This window comes from Callithrix jacchus, chromosome 5, assembly GCF_049354715.1.
Source record: "Callithrix jacchus isolate 240 chromosome 5, calJac240_pri, whole genome shotgun sequence".
NCBI lineage: Eukaryota > Metazoa > Chordata > Mammalia > Primates > Cebidae > Callithrix > Callithrix jacchus.
This window is the reverse complement of record NC_133506.1, coordinates 27,161,003-27,181,763: the sequence shown is the minus strand read 5'-3', so window position 1 is coordinate 27,181,763 and position 20,761 is coordinate 27,161,003. Positions and strand designations below refer to the sequence as shown.

Sequence of the window (20,761 nt, the reverse complement as noted above, 5' to 3'; positions counted from 1 at the left end):
TTCTCCTACCTTGCCTTCTCTGGATGTTGGGTAAACAGGGTAGTAGAGACAGGATTTAAAGCCCAAACGAAGGATCTCCTTCAGAAAAAACTTGGTGTAGTGCCGGAAAATGGGGTTGAGGGCAAAGTGATGCATGTGCCCATGTTCTTCGCGCTGGTGGTGACTGAAGTAGATGAACTCTTCAATGTTGTAGTGGGACCGAAGGTACTCGACATCCTACAGAAGAGACAGAAGGGATGGTTTCTACAAGCGTTTTAAACAAACTACATGCATTTGGTGATAAATATCTTTTAAAAATTACTTGAGGTATGATAGTAAGAAATGTGTTTTTCTCTTCCAATTTGCCACCTCGTTTTCACGGTAAATTTTTTAAAATTGGAAACTATGTTTCCTGAGTGCTAGTTGTTCTGATGGCTTGTCTTTGGGGGATGGCAGCACTGCCTTGTGATGTGCTCCTTCCACACTCAACGGCTGCCATCAACTCAGAGAGCCCTGAGTCTCTGCCATTGGCCAAGTGGCAGGACAGCAGCTCTGTGCCACTGCCGGGTGACATGAGCACAAGCCGGTCAGCACAAGGGACAGAGCCCGTGGGAAATTCAGGAGTCAGGCAAACAGAGCCACTGGTGCTCTCTGATGCGTTACTATTCACCTGTTAGTGTGGAAATGTGTCACCCCCGAGTCACACACTTTGTTTTGTTTTGAGACAGTCTCGCTCTCTCACCCGAGTTGGAGTGCAGTGGTGCGATCTTTGCTTACTGCAACCTTCCCCTCCTGGTTCAAGAGATCCTCCCATCTCAGCCTCCCAACTAGTTGGGATTGTAGGCACCCACCACCACACCTGGCTAATTTTTTTGTAGTTTTAGTAGAGACAGGGCTTCACCATGTTGGCCAGGCAGGTCTCAAACTCCTGGCCTCAAGTGATCCGCCTGCCTTGGCCTCCCAAAGTGCTGGAATTACAGCCACCATGCCTGACCCAAAGTCATATGCTTTGATTGCATATATGGCTGGCTGGCCTACAATAAAACTGCATAATTGGGCCGTATTCATGTGTACTTCTTAAACCTTCTATGCCCTTGATGTGTAATATTTTTCACAGCGGAAGGTAATTTCAAGGACTGGTGAGTGTCTTTCCATGTAAAGGAAATATCAAGCACACTGCTCTTGTTTCCATGGGCTGGGTCTGGTACCCCTCTGTCTCCACACTGCACTGGGATCCCAGATCTCCTTCATGCCAACTGTGCCCTGGGCCAGCCTGTCCTGTGTCACCTCCCAGCAGTGCACGCTGTCAGCAGTGTGGGTGGACGGGAGCATTCCCAGGTGAGTGTGACTCTCCCTGATGACAGCAGCAGCAAACACAAAATGCAGGAAAAATCAAATCATATGCAGGTGGAAAAACACCAACTTATATTTCTCCTTGTTTTCGATGGTAAATTTGTTTTAAAAGCGTACTTTCGAGAACAGAAATTGGAGAATACAAGAACCCTGATGTGTTCTGTGACCAGCAAGGCTGGCACCAGCAAATCCATGAAAACTGTGGCATCTGTGGCCAAGCTCCTCGAGGTCCCCTGCCTTTCCAGCTTCTGTCATAAAGCACAGAAGAAACAGAGCTCGGGGTAACCGGGCCAGTGGCAGTACCCTAGGGCAGTTCTGGCAACCTGTCAATCTACATGGACCCTGTAACGGCCTTTATACTCTAAGACTTTTCTTTAGTTACCAGGGAGGCAACCCTCCTTCTAAAATAAAATGAGTGATAAGTATAGAGCTGAGAAATCACTGAAAAACAAAAATCAAAGAGCCAACAGAGGTTATTAGCTCAAAACAGCAGATGGGCCATGTGCATCTAATTTTCTTCCAATCCCAAATTCCTTAAAATAACAACAACAAAAATTAGTTTTTAACTAATGAGAGCATAAGAGGGGACAAAAAAGTAAGGCAGTTTCGCCTTGGAAGAAAACCCTACCACTAGGTGAAACTTCCTTACCTTGGGTCACCTGGGGTCCCTGCCTGCCAGCTGGTTCTCCATTCAAATACACAAGGGGAAGCCAGATACTGCCATCCCCTCCCAATCAGACAGGGGGGCGGTGGTACTACCAGTGATAGGGGAGACACCATGGAGAAACATACAAGAACTGTCAAGGATACCCACGCCAGCCGCCCAAACTGATCGCTTCATCTTTCGCTCATGACATGGAGAAACTTTTAAGGAAAACTGACAAAAAAAAAAAAAAAAGAAAAGAAAAAGACCAGAATAGAGAAACATACAACTTACTAAAGAGAAGACAGATTATTCAGGAAATAGCAAGGAATTTTTTTTAAAAAAAATCCTACATAGTGTACTCAGAGAGATCAAGAAGGATCTTGCATGTAGTAAACAAGCTGGTACCAAAAAGGAACAATAAGAGACTTGGAAGTTAAATGCATGAACTCTGAAATAAAGATTCCAATAGAACACTTGGGTAATAAAATAAACACAGCTGAAGAATTAGAGCTTTGGAAGACCAAACTGAGGAAATCTAAAATGATGAGTAAAATGTAACATTTTGAAGACACTGAAGAATCAATTCAAAACATCGACTATCCACCTAAAAAATAATTTAAGAAAAGGAGAATGGAGAGAATGGAGTGGAAGAAATAATTAATGAACTCATAGAATAAAAAGTGCCAAAAGAGACAGAAAATACTTCTTGGCAGAATTTCAGAATTCCAAAGGTAAAAAGAAAATTTAATTCTCAAGAAAGAGAGCAAACACACATTTATTTATAAAGGATCAAGAATCAGGCTGGTATCAGATTACTTTTATCAACAACATTGGATACTGGAAGACAATGAGAGGGCAAATTTCATCATTCTGATGAGAAATAATTAGAATGAGGCTGGGAGCAGGTGGCTCATGCCTGTAAACCCAGCACTTTGGGAGGCCAAGTGGGGCAGATCACCTGAGGTCAAGAGTTCGAGACCAGCCTGGCCAATATGGTGAAACCCCATCTCTACTAAAAATATAAAAATTAGCCGGGTGTGGTGGCACATGCCTGTAATCCCAGCTACAGGAGGCTGAGGTCGGAGAATAACTTGAACCCAGGAGGTGGAGGCTGCAGTGAGGTGAGATTGCATCACTGCACTCCAGCCCGGGTGACAGAGTGAAACTCCATTTCCAGAAAAAAAAAAAAAAGATAGAATTCAAATGAGAATTCTACACACAGCCAAATGAGTACACAAAATGAGGACCAATGAAAACTTCTCATATCTGTGTGAACTCAGGGACCCTACTACCCAACACCATCTCTAAAAGAATAACTAACTCCAAGAATTATTGGATCAAAAGAGGAATAAATCTAAAAAAAGGAAAGTGTGTAAAATATTAAAAAAAATAAAGCCATGGGAACAACTTAATGTCAAAAACACATTTGATAAAATTCAACACTCATTCATAATAAGAACTTTTTTTTTTGAGATAGATTTTCACTCTTGTTGCCTAGGCTGGAGTGCAATGGTGTGATCTAGGCTCACCACACTCTTTGCCTTTGAGGTTCAAGCGATTCTCCTGCCTCAGCCTCCCAAGTAGCTGGGATTACAGGCATATACCACCAAGTCTGGCTATTTTTTTGTTTTTTTAGTGGAGACAGGATTTCTCCATGTTGGTTAGGCTGGTCTTGAACTCCCAACCTTAGGTGCTCTGCCTGCCTTGGTCTCCCAAAGTACTGGGATTACAGACATGAGCCATTGTGCCAGGCCAAAACTTTTAATAAGATAGAAAAAGAAGAACATTTCCCTTACTTGATAAGGGATATCTATCAGAAACTTAGAGCAACTATTATGCTAAATGGAGGAAAGTATAGAATCATTCCATTAAAATCAAGAACACCAGAAAAGCAGCTATTATTAACACTACTACTCAATGTTGTTCTATCCATACACTAAAACTGGAAAAAGACTAAAGATATAAATACTAAAAAGGAAGGTAGAGCAGATTCTCTTATCCAAAGAATCCTAAGAAGACGACCAAGACAGTACCTGTCATTTCACATCCCTCATGCTCTTCTGCAGTGACTCTGCCACACTCTCATCGAGAGAAGTCCACCTCTACCCCTTGAGTGTGAGTGTGCCCTCGAACTGCTCTGACCAGCAGCATAGGTGGAAGTGATGCTGCAGCAGGAGAGAGAATCAGCTGAAAAACTCTCTAAGGTCAGAGAAATTTCAGAAAGGTGACTGAACACAAGATCAAAATACAAACACTAGTAGTTTTCCCATATACAAGACAAACATTTAGAAAATATGAGGAAAAGTCTGTATTCAGAATACCAAGAGAAGTCACAAAACACGTAGAAATAAATGATCGATGTCTAGAACTGTCAGGTCAGGGTCTCAGCAGGAAACAGATGGTATGTTCAAATTAGGATAATTGGAGGGGGCTTTAGCAGAGGGAATATTTACAAGGATGGGACAGGTGTAAGGAGACTAGTAGGGACTGTGCAGAAGCAACTGCAAGCTATTCCCACCCTAAGAGGGTGGCATGGGAGGAGGGCTGGTTACGGGAATCCAGAAGGAGAGCATCATGAAGAGGTTGTCTTGAAAGGTCAGGGAACTCAGTGGAGATCAGCCAGCCGAGGCACCTGACGTAACTGTCCCCTCCTCTTTCTGTCAGGGCTCTCCATCCACCAAACCCAACAGGAAGCCAAGGAAAAGGCATCCATAATACTATGCCCGTCAGTCAGGCTCCCTGGGACAGACAGGGTGGAGAAGGGTGGAGAGTGGACCCACAGGACAAACGAAAACTCATACAGAAAAATTATGATGCAAAGAAAACCCATGAAAGAAGCCACAAAACATTTCTGAGGAACCCAAAAACTTCAAAAACAACAACAACATAGAAGACCATGATCCCCGATCCCATCAGGGAAGGCTCTATATTTTAATGTCAGGTCTGCCTATATTGTTCTGTAGAATCCACGCATAGGTAAAACTATATTAATAATAAATATTACAAGGTTTGCAAGAGGAAATAGTCAAGAAATAAAAAACAATGGAAGACACCAAATGAGAAAACACTCCTGCAGTAGATATAAAAGCACATGATAATGCAATAGGTATCAACAGATAAATCCATGGAACAGGACAGAGCTTAAAAATAGACATAGGCATACAGAAAATTAATAAATGTAAAAACAGCATTTTAAAACCAAAAAAGAAAGAATGGACTATTCAGTAATAAATGCTTTGAAATAGCTGGCTGTGCACTGGGAAAAAATAAAATGACATCTCCACTTGACACACACACACATACACATAATAGATGTAATAAAGTGCAAAGAAGAATGCTGGAAGGGATAAATGTATCACTACAGTAGTAATACTTTGGGGGGAGCAGTGGAATAGCTTAATAAATACATAGGCGGTGGAAAGAAACTGAGTTTTTAGGGTGAGAACGTTTACATGTATTCTTTGTAATATATTAAATATTTTGAACTGCAAAAAAATGGAGAATTGCAAGTCCTCTAAGTGGGATAGAGGCAGATGATGATGATATCCATCAGAAAAAGGAGGCATTCACATTGAATAAGTAAAAATAGAACTCCAGAAGGGGCACTGTGGGCTAATTCATGATATAACAAGGTACAATCAAAGAAATTAATATCCACTTCACAATTTACCATTTCATTTGTGATCACTGCAATACCAACTATTTGTTCTGCAACTTCAGCTACAAATGCCTGCAGCAGTGTTCCATCCTGAAAATAGAAGCATATATTTTAAGACCCTTAAAAATATAGCTATGAATGTATTTGTAAGCAGGCAACAGTGGGTCTTAACCACATTCACATAACAACAATAGAACAAATATCTATCAACTCTTACTTTGGGTCAGGTAGCAAGTTAAATGCCCTCCCTGTGTCCACTGGTCCTCACACCAACTCTATGAGATATTATTATTATCATTTGAGATGGAGTTTCACTGTTGTCGCCCAGGCTGGAGTGTAATGGCATGATCTTGGCTCACTGCAGCCTCCGGTTCCTGGGTTCAAGTGATTCTTCTGCCTCAGCCTCCCTAGTAGCTGGGATTACAGGCAACCACCACCATGCCCTGCTAATTTTTTGTATTTTTAGTAGACAGGGTTTCACCATGTTGGCCAGGCTGGTCTCGAACTCCTGGCCTCAGGTGATCTGCCTGCCTCAGCCTCCTAAAGTGTTAGGATCACAGGCATGAGCCACTGCGCCCGGCCGTGATATTATTATATTCATTTATGAGAAAACAAGGCATGCGTGGTGAACGGGCCAAGATCTCCAGCTAGTAAGCAATGGAGCTAACATTCAAATCCCAGGCCCTTTTATTCAATATCTGTTTTCTTGAGCTCTACATCAATGGTGCTCTAATTTTATAATCGCATGACCCCTGTGCACAGACAAATCCAGAGAGTTCTGGTTTACATGTGAATATCAATCAGTGTTTTCTGTATTAGAAATTAAAACTGAAAAAAATTTGCATACACTTATTAATTTTGGTTTTATTAATTAAAACAAAATTTAAACTTGTTTACTAATTCATTTTAAAATAATACATTGCATGTTAATATAATTATTTTTCATGAAAAATAATTATGTTTTCCCAAAAAATATGTCAAGAATTGCATTATTTTATTTATTTGAGATGGTGTCTTACTATAAAAAATTATATTTATTTGAGATGGCATCTTACTATAAAAAATTATTTTTTCCAAAAAAATAAGTCAAGAATGGCATTATTTTATTTTTTTTATTTATTTGAGATGGCATCTTACTCTGTTGCCCAGGGTTGAGGGCAGTGGTGTGATCTCAGCTCACTGCAACCTCTGCCTCTCTGGGTTCAAGTAATTCTCCTGCCTCAGCCTCCCCAGTAGCTGGATTACTGGCACCCACGACCATGCCCAGCTAATTTTCATATTTTTAGTAGAGATGGGGTTTCACCATGTTGGCCAGGGTGGTCTCAAACTCCTGACATCGGGTGATCTGCCCATCCTGGTCTCCCAAAGGCATTATTTTATATTTTTGCAAATCTCTTTAATGTCTGGCTTAATAGAAGACAGCTGGATTCTCGTGTCTGCTTCTGCATGCACTCTCTTCCAATATGCTGTTTTGGTTGAAATATATGAAAAAAATCTGACTCCCCAGTCATATGTAGCTGGAAAAAGGAGAAATATTTAAATTATCTTTTCAGACAATTGTGGGTATTCTTCTTTGATGCTCCACCAAAAGTCAACAAGTGGTAGCATTTTAAAGATGCATTGCAATGTGGAATCTAAAAACTGTATCACTGAACTTTTTATATACTAATACAGTATTAATATTCACCAGTCTATTTTGCCCTATGAGTGAATATTTTACTTAAGCATGCTTTTATAACAGCGTGCATTGTGTACCTAGAAAAGAGTGGCTCACAATGCTATGCATACTTTCAAAGTGTTGACCTATTCTATTTTTTTTTTTTTTTTTGAGACAGTTTTGCTCTTGTTACCCAGGCTAGAGTGCAATGGCGTGATCTCGGCTCACCGCAACCTCCACCTCCTGAGTTCAAGCAATTCTCCTGCCTCACCCTCCTGAGTAGTGGAGATTGCAGGCATGCACCACCATGCCTAGCTAATTTTTGTATTTTCAGTAGAGACAGGTTTTCCCATGTTCGCCAGCCTGGTCTCCAACTCCTGACCTCAAGTTATCCATCTGGCTTGGCCTCCCAAAATGGCAAGTGTTGACCCATTCTATTAGAAAATATCAAAACACCAAATTTGTTAATATCACCACCAGTCTCATCAGAAAACATTATTTAAGTTTTGGGAAGGGGCCAAGCTCATGATGGCAGCTATTGGTTTCCTTAAAATGTATTTTTTTTCCTTAAAAGCTTGGATTTCACCAGAAAGGACAAATGCTAGCAGTTGTTTTCTTGGAGTGACAGGCTCTACCTCATTTATTTTTAAGAAAAAGTCTGCCAACTATCCAAGTCCAGAAAACCTTATTTTGTCTGCCAGCTGTTCTTTCAAGTAAAAGTGGTGTTCCATGAAAATGGTGGCTGGTTCCACATGCAACTCAAAATAATGGCAGAAATGTTTTTCCCTGAAATAACCAACATGCTTCAGGACACTGCAGAAGTGCTTCATGTGCACTTCTCATGCTGCCACACAGAATGCTAAGGGTGGAGTATTTTTTTTTTTTGGTTGCAGGGAGACAGCGTATTGCTCTGTCAATCGGGTTGGAATGCGGTGGCGCTGTCTCTGCTCATTGCAACCTCCACTTGCTGGGTTCAAGCAATTCTTGTGCCTCAGTCTCCCAAGCAGCTGGGACTACAGGTGTGCCCCACCATGCTCGGCTAATTTTCATATTTTTAGTAGAGATGAGGTTACACCATGTTACCCAGGCGGGTCTTGAAATCCTGGCTTCAAGAACCGCCTCGGACTTTCAGAGTGCTAGGATTTCAGATGTGACCCACCACACCTGGTCTCAGGGTTGAGATTTAATAAAGTTGATAATTTTACTGCTTCTTCAAGGATACTCCTTAGCAAAACTGGCTTTTCATTTTCTTTTTCTTTAATTGACATACTTGTAGATTTACATGCAGTGTAATAAATAAAACAAATTTCTTGTGCACTTTGTTCAGTATCCCCTAACGATAATATTTTGCAAAATCATAGTATAATACTACAAGCGGGAAACTGACATTGATAAAATTGTGTGTGTGTGTATGTGTGTGGTGTATGAAGTTTCACAATTTCATCCCCTCTATAGTTTTATGCATCCACCACCACAGACAGAATACACAGTTCTAATATTACAAAATCCTCTGAGTTTCCCCCTCTCTCCCCCACCCTCCCCACATCCTTAATCCCTGGCATCAAATAACCTGTTCTCCATTTCTAAAATCTTGTCACTTCAAAGTGTCTTATAAATGGAACTCTAGAGGATACAATCTGTAGGGGTTGGCTTTTTTTTCCCTACTCAGTATAAGTCTCTGGAGATTTGTGCAAACTGATGCACGTATCAAGAGTTCATTCCTTTCATTGTCATGTATTCCATGACATGATGTGCCACAGTTTAACCTTCATCTGTTGAACAAACAGATGCTATTATGAACATTAGTGTAAAATCTTCATTTCTCTGGATCAAATGCCCACACATGCAATGGTTAGGCCATAAGATGGTTGCAGTTTTAGTTTTTAAATAAACGGCCAAGCCAGGTTTGATGGCTCACGTCTGTAATCCCAGCACTTTGGGAAGATGAGGCAGGCAGATCACATGAGGCCAGGAGTTTGAGACCAGCCTGGCCAATGTGGTGAAACCTCATCTCTACTAAAAATACAGAAATTACAGGTGGGCACCTGTAATTCCAGCTACTCAGGAGGCTGAGGCAGGAGAATTGATTGAATCCAGGAGGCGGAGGTTGCAGTGAGGTGAGATCACGCCATTGCACTACAGTCTGGGCAACAAGAGCCAGACTCCATCTCAAAATAAATAAATAAAAATAAACATCCAAAATGTTTTCCAGAGTGGTCACACCATTCTACATTCCCACCAGCAACACTAGAGACCCGGTTTCTCCATGTCCTCGTCAGCATTTAGTGGCTAGTGCATCACTACTTTTTGTTTTAGTCATTCTGAGAGGTGTGCAGGGATATTCCACTGTGGTTCGCTCTCTCTGTAGTTGCTGGGATCATGGTAAAGACACCAGGACCACTAGGGCGTTTGCTGCCACTGCCTTGAGCCACTCTGCTTGGCATCAGCTTCACCCACCATTGCTTTTGCATCATAAGTACAGATCTCAATATAGTGAAATATGAATAAAACAGTTTTTACCTTGCAGACCCCCAGAAAATTCATGTTTCAGAGACCCCCAAGGTTCCGTAGACAACACTTTGAGAACCTGGACTCAAGCTCATACCACTTAGAGGGGCCATGAGGGAAGAAGCAAAAAATGAAGAAACAAAGAGTCCAAGACAAATCAAAGCAAAAACCATGTGCTGAAGGGAAGTTTCACTTTAGTTTGGTTTGATGCCTTTATAAAGAGTAAACATTTCTGTATACTTCATTATGTTTAGGTGTTTGGTGTCTCCCTCCTGATGACTTACAAATTTACTAAAAGGTTTTTTTCCAAAAGACCCAGTAACTGGAATTCCCCAAATGACCTCAATAGTAGAATGAAGAAATAAATGGTGGTATATTCACGCCATGAAATACTTCATGTTATAATATGGATAACTCTTACAAACATATTGCTGAGCAAAAGAAACTTGATATCAGAAAACAAACTGTATGATTCCATTTATGCAGAGTTCAACACTAGGCATAGCCAATCTCTGATCTTAGAAGTCAAGGTGGGTTTAACTTAGGGAAAGGCCTAGTAGAGGCATTGGGGGACTTCCGGCAGGCTGTGGTTAGGCTGTTTCTTAAAACATGCACTGGTTACATGGTGTAGGCAAATTGTGAAATTGATCACACCGTTCATTGGTTATACTCCAGTAATTTTTTTTTCCAAAATAAAATGTATCAAAAAAGTGACGATGCACAATATTCTGTAACTATCTGCATCTTTGCATGTGTAGTTAGATTAACTGGCATGGCTCTTAAGATAGCAGTGTTAACCTACAGACTGCCACAACCCTACTCTTGCCACAGCACACACACGTTACTACACTAGAAAGAGAATCCAACATTTATCATGCAGGGTCTTTCCCAGCCCATGCAATCCTGGGGGATGCAGCCAACTCAACAAAAGGGTCTGGTCAGACTCATCGTCCAATAGGCTCAAATAGGGTCCAACTACCCTCAATCTGGTACCCAGTGCCGCTGAGGTGGGCACCAGATACCCAAGGATTCCTAAGCTCCCCTTTCCTAACCACGGTCATACTGTATCTTCCTATCCCAAAGACTAGGATCTGTCTCATTTTGAAAGATTGTCTGTATCAAGTCCAAATTTTCTATCTCCATAAGGATTTAGGGTATCAGATCCCTCTGGGGGGGTTCCCAGTGAGAACGGTCTCACTTCCCTAAGCTCCAGTCTCCATGGTTTTCTCTTCTTGCTCCCATATTCTAACTCTACTTCCACTGCCTGCCGCCATATGATTTTCCAACTCAGATCCAAGGAAGCTTCAGGACTGAATCTACATGAGTCATCATAATGGCCCCATATCCTGAGGTCTGGTCACGTCGGCTACTTACAGGGGCTTTGTGAGCCTTGTTGTAATGGGCTAAGTCCTCCAATATGTTTTTATTCAACATGAGGGTGCTGACAAGATTTTCCACACCAGGAGTATCCGAGAGAGTGGCAAATCTTATATTAATGGACCTGGATAAGGAGAGGAATATATTTTTAAGTTAAAGTACTAAATACGTATTCCCCCCCCAATGGAGACAGAATTGTAACATATCACACTTAGATAAAACAGTAATTATAAAAGTAACTCATGTCATTATAGAAACCTGAGACACAAAAAAGTGTGAAGAATAAGGTAAATAACACTGATAATGCCATTCACCAAAGACAACACAGAGATATTTTAAATACATTTAATTTAAAATAGCACTATGCCTTATTTCATATACAGAGTCAAAGTCCTTCAAATTTTTTAATTATGTTAGGAAGAAGTCACATTGCACCAGAGCTGGCTTCGTGAGCGTGGGACCCAGAAAATGGCCCAGGGCTGTGAGCTTTTAGAGTCTCACACTCAGAATTTTTTGCCCTGAGGCCACTGTTCAAAAATTCCTAATAATTTTATCTTTGACTTCATGTTTTTAAGTGAAGTTGAGTGATACAATGGAGCATATCAGGCGCCTGGGAGCCTCTGCACACATGTACTCCCTACGGTCTCTCCATGATGGTTTTCTCCCACCCGTTCCCTGCCCCAGGCATCCTGGGCCCTAGAGAGCCTCCCCATTCCTGCCTCACAAAGGCTGCCTCCTCCTTCTGCCAGGAGTGACTTTGGTTGCATTGGTTGGGGAAGCTTCTGTTCAGCCAACACCCAGTGAGGTTCCTAGACAAGGGTACAGAGAGGCTCATGAGTCAGGTACATAACCCATGGAGTCTCTGGTCAGACCAAGGGGGTGGCTGTCCCCACCCTGGGCAGGTAGTGCCATGGCGTGTTCGGCTGGCAGCTCAGTGTGGACCTCCTACCCATTCCCCACCCAGGTGTTTAGTGCATCCTGGTGCAGAGGTTGCAGGCTCTCGGGATGCCTGTTTGCCATGGGTTGGAGCTCATGGGAAGGAAAGACTGACTGCCCTATCCTAGACCAGAGCTTCATATTTTCATTTTGTATTGGGTCCTATATATCATGTAGCTGCCCTTGTAGTGAATTCTCTTCAGTTGCTAGGATATTTATGACAATGACATAAATGACAATGCCATTCAATGACAATACCATTCAATGCTATTCAATGACAATGACATAAATGACAATGACAATGCCTCATGGTGATACAATATCCTAATCTACTCAACTTTTGACTGTAGTGAATATCTGTACTTAAACTGCAATACATGCTTCCATATTACAAAGCATCATATTTGCAAAGACCAATATCTATAATTAACTGGTAAAAACGTGAACAGTTAATACCATCTTAACAATGTTTATGAGCATTTTTTTATTGCATTTTAGGTTTTGGGGTACATGTAAAGAACATACAAGATAGTTGCATAGGTACACATGTGGCAGTGTGATTTGCTGCCTTCCTCCCCTTCACCTCTATCTGGCATTTCTCCCCATGCTATCTCTCCCCAACTCCCCACCCCCTGCTGTCCCTCCCCTATTCCCCCCAACAGACCCAGTGTGTAGTGCTCCCCTCCCTGTGTCCATGTGTTCTCATTGTTCAACACCCGCCTATGAGTGAGAACATGCGGTATTTCATTTTCTGTTCTTGTGTCAGTTTGCTGAGAATGATCTTCTCCAGGTTCCTCCATGTCCCTACAAAGGACACCAACTCATCGTTTTTTATTGCTGCATAATAGTCCATGGTGTATATGTGCCACATTTTCCCTGTCTAGTCTATCATTGATGGGCATTTGGGTTGACTCCAGGTCTTTGCTATTGTAAACAGTGCTGCAGTGAACATTCGTGTGCATGTGTCCTGATAGTATGACGATTTATAGTCCTTTGTGTATATACCCAGTAATGGGATTGCTGGGTAAAATGGAATTTCTATTTCTAAGGCCTTGAGGAATCACCACACTGTCTTCTACAATGGTTGAACTAATTTACACTCCCACCAGCAGTGTAAAAGTGTTCCTATTTCTCCACATCCTCTCCAGTACCTTCTGTCTCCAGATTTTTTAATGATCGCCATTCTAACTGGTGTGAGATGATATCTCAATGTAGTTTTGATCTGCATTTCTCTAATGACCAGTGATGATGAGCATTTTTTCATATGTTTGTTGGCCTCATGTATGTCTTCTTTTGTAAAGTGTCTGTTCATATCCTTTGCCCACTTTTGAATGGGCTTGTTTGTTTTTTTCTTGTAAATCTGTTTGAGTTCTTTGTAAATTCTGGATATCAGCCCTTTGTCACATGGGTAAACTGCAAAAAATTTTCCCATTCTGTTAGTTGCCGATTCACGCTAATGACTGTTTCTTTTGCCGTGCAGAAGCTGTGGAGTTTGATTAGGTCCCATATGTCTATTTTGGCTTTTGTTGCCAATGCTTTTGGTGTTTTGTTCATGAAGTACTTGCCTACTCCTATGTCCTGAATGGTTTTGCCTAGATTCTCCTCTATGGTTTTTACGGTGTTAGGTCTTATGTTTAAGTCTTTAATCCATCTGGAGTTAATTTTAGTGTAAGGTGTCATGAAGGGGTCCAGTTTCTGCTTTCTGCACATAGCTAGCCAGTTTTCACAACACCATTTATTAAACAGGGAATCCTTTCCCCATTGCTTTTGTCAGGTTTATCAAAGATTGTATGATTGTAGATATGTTGTGTTGCCTCCGATGCCTCTGTTCTGTTCCATTGGTCTATATCTCTATTTCGGTGCTAGTACCATGATGTTTTGATTACTGTAGCCTTGTAGTATAGTTTGAAGTCCAGTAGTGTGATGCCGCCTGCTGTGTTCTTTTTTCTTAGAATTGACTTCACTATGCTGGCTCTCTTTTGGGTCCATATGAAGTTTAAGGTGGTTTTTTCCAGTTCTGTGAAGAAGGTCATTGGTAGCTTGATGGGGATAGCATTGAGTCTGTAAATTACTTTGGGCAGTATGGCCATTTTCACGATATTGATGCTTCCTAGCCATGAACATGGAATGATTCTCCATCTCTTTGTGTCCTCTCTTACTTCATTGAGCAGTGGTTTGTAGTTCTCCTTGAAGAGGTCCCTTACATTCCTTGTTAGTTGTATTCCTAGGTATTTTATTCTCTTTGTAGCAATTGTGAATGGCAGTTCGTTCTTGATTTGGCTCTCTTTAAGTCTGTTATTGGTGTATAGGAATGCTTGTGATTTTTGCACATTGATTTTGTATCCTGAGACTTTGCTGAAGTTGCTTATCAGTTTCAGGAGATTTTGGGCTGAGACAATGAGGTCTTCTAGATATACTATCATGTCGTCTGCAAATAGAGACAATTTGGCTTCCTCCTTTCCTATTTAAATACCCTTTATTTCTTTTTCTTGCCTGACTGCTCTGGCTAGGACTTCCAGTACCATATTGAATAGGAGTGGTGAGAGAGGGTATCCTTGTCTAGTGACAGATTTCAAAGGGAATGCTTCCAGTTTTCGCCCATTCAGTATGATATTGGCTGTGGGTTTGTCATAAATCGCTTTTATTATTTTGAGATACATTCCGTCAATACTGAGTTTATTGAGGGTTTTTAGCATATAGGGCTGTTGAATTTTGTCAAAGGCCTTCTCTGCATCAATTGAGATAATCATGTGGTTTTTGGTTTTGGTTCTGTTTACATGGTGAATTAAGTTTATAGACTTGCATATGTTGAACCAGCCTTGTATCCCCGGGATGAATCCTACTTGATCATGGTGGATAAGCTTTTTGATGTGCTGTTGCAATCGGCTTGCCAGTATTTTATTGAAGATTTTTGCATCTATGTTCATCATGGATATTGGCCTGAAGTTTTCTTTTCTTGTTGAGTCTCTGCCGGGTTTTGGTATCAGGATGATGTCGGTCTCATAAAATGATTTGGGAACAATTCCCTCTTTTTGCATCATTTGGAATAGTTACAGAAGGTATGGTAACAGTTCCTCTTTATGTGTCTGGTAGAATTCAGCTGTGAATCCATCTGGACCCAGGCTCTTTTTGTGTGGTAGGCTCTTAATTGCTGCCTCGACTTCAGATCTTGTTATTGGTCTATTCATGATTTCGACTTCTTCCTGGTTTAGGCTTGGGAGGATGCAAGTGTCCAGGAATTTATCCATTTCTTCCAGGTTTACTAGTTTATGTGCATAGAATTGTTTGTAATATTCTCTGATGATGGTTTGAATTTCTGTGGGATCTATGGTGATTTCCACTTTATCGTTTTTTATTGCATCTATTTGGTTATATATTTTTTAAACCAATCCAGCTTGTTGTCTATTTTATTGATCTTTTTGAAAAACCAGCTCTTGGATTTATCGATTTTTTTGAAGGGTTTTCCGTGTCTCTATCTCCTTCAGTGCTGCTGTGATCTTAAGTTACTTCTTGTCTTCTGCTAGGTTTTGAGTTTTATTGATCTTGCTCCTCTAGCTCTTTCAATTTAGAGATCCAAAATTTTGCATCTCTGCACTCTTCTCATGTGGGCACTTATTGCTATATATTTTCCTCTAGAGACTGCTTTAAATGTGTCCCAGAGATTCTGGTATGCTGTGTCTTTGTTCTCCTTGGTTTCAAAGAACTTCTTTATTTCTGCCTTCATTTCATTATTTATCCAGTCAACATTCAAGAGCCAGTTGTTCAGTTTCCATGAAGCTGTGTGGTTCTGAGTTAGTTTCTGAATTCTGAGTTCTAACTTGATTGCACTGTGGTCTGAGAGACTGTGTGTTATGATTTCCATTTTTTGTATTTGCTGAGGAGTGATTTACTTCCAATTATGTGGTCAATTTTAGAGTAGGTGTGATGTGGTGCTGAGAAGAATGTATATTCCGTGGATTTGGGGTGGAGAGTTCTGTAAATGTCTATCAGGTTTGCCTGTTCCAGGTCTGAGTTCACGTCCTGTATATCCATGTTAATTTTCTGTCTGGTTGATCTGTCTAATATTGACAGTGGAGTGTTAAAGTCTCCCACTATTATTGTGTGGGAGTCTAAGTCTCTTTGTAAGTTGTTAAGAACTTGCCTTATGTATCTGGGTGCTCCTGTGTTGGGTCCATATATATTTAGGATCATTAGCTCTTATTGTTGTATCGATCCTTTTACCATTATGTAATGTCCTTCTTTGTCTCTTTTGATCTTTGTTGCTTTAAAGTCTATTATATCAGAGATGAGAATTGCAACTCCTGCTTTTTTCTGCTCTCCATTTGCTTGGTAAATCTTCCTCCATCCCTTTATTTTGAGCCTTTGTGTATCCTTGCATGTGAGATGGGTTTCCTGGATACAGCACACCAATGGGTTTTGACTTTTTATCCAATTTGCCAGTCTGTGTCTTTTGACTGGTGCATTTAGCCCATTTACATTTAGGGTTAGTATTGTTATGTGTGAATTTGATCCTGCCATTTTGATGCTAGCTGGCTGTTTTGCTCATTAGTTGATGCAGATTCTTTTTTGTTGATGCTCTTTACCATTTGGTATGTTTTTGGAGTGGCTGGTACTGGTTGTTCCTTTCTATGTATAGTGCCTCTTTTAGGAGCTCTTGTAAAGCAGGCCTGGTGGTGACATAATCTCTGAGTACTTGCTTGCTCGCAAAGGATTTTATTTTTCCTTCACTTATGAAGCTTAGTTTGGCTGGATATAAAATTCTCGGTTGAAAGTTCTCTTCTTTAAGGATGTTGAATATTGGTCCCCACTCTCTTCTGGCTTGTAGGTTTTCTGCCCAGAGATCTGCTGTGAGTCTGATGGGCTTCCCTTTGTGGGTAACCTGACCTTTCTCTCTGGTTGCCCCTAGCAATTTCTCCTTCATTTCAACCCTGGTGAATCTGACGATTATGTGCCTTGGGGTTGCTCTTCTTGAGGAATATCTTTGTGGTGTTCTCTGTATTTCCTGGACTTGAATATTGGCCTGCCTTGCTAGGTTGGGGATGTTTTCCTGGATAATATCCTGAAGAGTATTTTCCAGCTTGGGTTCATTCTCTTCGTCACATTCAGGTACACCTATCAAACGTAGATTAGTTCTCTTCACATAGTCCCACATTTCTTGGAGACTTCGTTCATTCCTTTTTGTGCTTTTTCTCTAAACTTGTGTTCTCATTTTATTTCACTGAGTTGATCTTCGACCTCTGATATCCTTTCTTCTGCTTGGTTAATTTGGCTGTTGAAACTTGTGCATGCTTCACAAAGTTCTCGTGTTGTGTTTTTCAGCTCCATCAATTCACTCATATTCCTCTCTAAGTTGTCCATTCTTGTTATAATTTCCTCAAATATTTTTTCAAGGTTCTTAGTTTCTTTGCATTGAGTTAAAACATGTTCTTTTAGCTCACGGAAGTTTCTCATTATCCACCTTCTGAATTCTGATTCTGTCATTTCATCACACTCATTCTCCATCCAGCTTTGTTCCCTTGTTGGTGTGGAGTTGTGATCCCTTGTAGGAGGAGAGGTGTTCTGGTTTCGGGTGTTTTCCTCCTTTTTGCACTGGTTTCTTCCCATGTTTGTGGATTATCCACCTGTCGTCTGTGTAGCTGCTGATTTTCAGATTGGGTGTCTGAGTGGATGTCCAGGTTGTTGATGATGAAGTTATTTCTGTATCTTAGTTTTCCTTCTAACAGTCTGGCCCCTCTGCTGTAGGACTGCTGAGGTCCACTCCAGGCCCTGCTTACCTGGGGTACACCTGTAGCAGCTGTGGAACAGTGAGGGATGCTACCAGTTTCTTCTTCTGCTATCTTTGTCCCAGAATGATGCCCGCCAAATGTCAGTCTGATCAGTCCTTTGTGAGGTGACTCTTTGGATATATGGGGGTCAGGGAGCTGCTTGAGGAGACAGTCTGTTCTTTATAGGAGCTCAAGTGCTGAGCTGTGAGCTCCATTGTTCATTCAGAGCTGCTAGGCAGGTACATTTAAGTCTGCTGCAGCAGAACTCATAAACTGCCTTTTTCTCCCCTGGTGCTCTGTCCTGGGGAGTTAGGGCTTTATTTATGAGTATCCGTTGTGCTTCTGCCTTTTATTTCTTTTCAGGGCTGCCCTGCCCAGCAAGGAGGCAGCCTAGTCACTGTCTGCCTGCAGAGGCTTTGCTGAGCTCCGCCCTGCTGCCGTTGAGCTTCCATGCCGTCCTGTTTATATGGGTGTGGTTAGAACTGCCTCTGCAATGGTGGCTTGTCTCTGTAATGGCGGACTCTCTCTGTTATGGCAGGTTGCCTCGGCCACAGCGGGTTGCCTTGGCAATGGCAAGCTGCCTCAGCAATGGCGTACTATCTCCGTAGGGGTGGAGTGCCTTGGTAATGGTGGACGTTCCTCCCCCACCAAGCTGCCCCATTCTGGGTTCAGCTGTGCTTGCCCAGGTGAAACTCTCAACCCCGAGCATTTCCAATTGCTGGGTTTTTTTGTTTGTTTTTGTGGGGTGGGACCCGCCGAGCCTGATCACCTCGCTCCCTGACTCAGAGCCCTTTTTTTTTTAAGTTGAATGGTTGACTCTCTCCTAGGTGTTCCGGTCGCCTGCTGAAAGGGTGCTGGGATCTGTGTGATTTCCCGTGTGGTGACCCACTGTGCTAGCTGAAACAACGGCACTGCCTGGGAATCTCCTGGCCAGCTTAAAAGGGCAACCAGACCTGTGTACTTTGTATGGAGAGCTGCTGTGCCACAGTGCCAGAAAAACAGCTGCACTGGCCAAAACAGCCATGCTGGCAACCTGTAGGGCTCCTCCGCCTAGGAATCTCCTGGTCTGTGGGCAATAAAAATCCATCTGGAAATGTGGCATCCACTCACCCTCTGTGCTTTCAGTGGGAGCTGCAATCCTGAGCTGCTCCTAAAAGGGCCATCCTGGATCATCCTCATGTTTATGAGCAATTTTAAGAGAAAGGTAAGAACTTGGTTGTTACATGACCACCTTACACCAGAATCTAGTTTAATGGATGAAAAATGTAAATGTAGGAGGACTCAAGATGGCGTTGTGAGAACAACCCAGGATTGGAGCTCTCGTTGAATCCGCAAAGAGGTGAGTCCGAGCTGCATTTCCAGACTGATCTTTGTTGCCCACAGAACGGGGAAACTCCCAAGTATAAAAAAGACACAGGACGCCAGGCAGTAAGTCTGCCTGGCGAAGCCGGCAGCTGGGGCAGCAGCAGCCAGCCCTACCCAGCAATCCCCACAGGGCGCGCTTGTCCGGGTGCCCTGTTGAACCGGCAACCTGAGACTTGAGAGGGCTGGACTTGAGACTGAACGAGACTTGGATAGTAGGCCAGCCCAGGGGATTGCAGGGACAGAGCGTTCGGGGTACCCAGTGGGATGAACAAAACCGCGATTTCAAACTATCCCGAGCAGACGGTCGGAGACGCTCTGTGGGGGAGGGGCGTCCACCACTACTGAGGCAACCCGCCCCAACTGAGATACACGCCCACTGCTGACGCAGCCAGCCATTGCCAAGGCAACATGCTACAATGAAGAGACTCCACCACAGGGCATGGTGGAGACCACAGCAGAGCCTGCAGGAACAGGGCAAATCACACAACAGTAGGGCAGAGACTCGGCAGGCAAACAGTGGCTAGTCTGCCGCCTAGCTGGGCAGGACACCTCAAAGGACATTGAAAAATAAAGCCCGAACCCCCCAACACAGAGCATTTGAGAAAAAAAGGGTTTTTTTAATGAGCTCTGTTGCAGCAGAATCAAACATAGCAGCCTAACAGCCCTGAATGAACAACAGAGCTCACAGCTCAGAAATTGAGCTCCTAAAAAGAACAGACTGTCTCCTCAAGAAGCTCCCTGACCCCTCTATACCCAAAAGACTGACATTTGGCAGGCATCCTCTTGGGACAAAGATAGCAGAAAAAGAAACGGGTAGCGTCCCTCACTGTGCCACAGCTGCTAGAGGTGCACCCCAGACAAGCAGGGCCTGGAGTGGACCTCAGCAGTCATACAGCAAAGGGGCTAGGCTGGTAAAAGGAAAACCAAGTAACAGAAATACTTCATCATCAATAATCTGGGTGTCCACTCAGAGACCCAATCGAAAAGTCAGCAACTACGCAGACGACAAGTGGATTAACCCATAAAGATGGGAAGAAACCAGCGAAAAAAGGAGGAAAACACCTGAAACCAGAACACCTCGCCTCCTAGAAAGGACCAAAACTCCTCACCAGCAAGGGAACAAAGCTGGACGGAGAATGACTGTGACGAAATGACGGAATTAGACTTCAGAAGGTGAATAATGAGAAACTTTTGTGAGCTAAAAGAACATGTATTAAATCAATGCAAAGAAACTAAGGAACTTAAAAAAAGATATGAGGAAATGATAACAAGAATGGATAACTTAGAGAGGAATATGAATGAATTAAAGGAGCTGAAAAACACACTATGAGAACTTCGCGAAGCATGCACAAGTTTCAATAGCCGAATTGACCAAGCAGAAGAAAGAATATCTGAAGTCGAAGACCAACTTAATGAAATTAAACAAGAAACCAAGATTAGAGAAAAAAAACGCAAAAAAGAATGAACAAAGTCTCCAAGAAATGTGGGACTATGTGAAAAGACCTAACCTACGTTTG

General features: G+C 42.2%; 1 protein-coding gene across 8 annotated transcripts in view; it reads right to left on the bottom strand.

The window, feature by feature from the left end:
- Positions 1 to 20,761, bottom strand: part of CFAP61 (cilia and flagella associated protein 61) — a 327,205-nt gene that overhangs the window by 185,056 nt on the left and 121,388 nt on the right. For all 8 annotated transcript variants that reach the window (XM_035298462.3, XM_054255275.2, XM_078371503.1 and 5 more), the window contains 3 exons: positions 11,176 to 11,302; positions 5,649 to 5,726; positions 10 to 216 (listed from right to left, as the gene is read on the bottom strand). In XM_035298462.3, the coding sequence (XP_035154353.3) occupies positions 10 to 216; positions 5,649 to 5,726; positions 11,176 to 11,302 (412 nt within the window). The remainder of the gene's footprint in view (positions 1 to 9; positions 217 to 5,648; positions 5,727 to 11,175; positions 11,303 to 20,761) is intronic.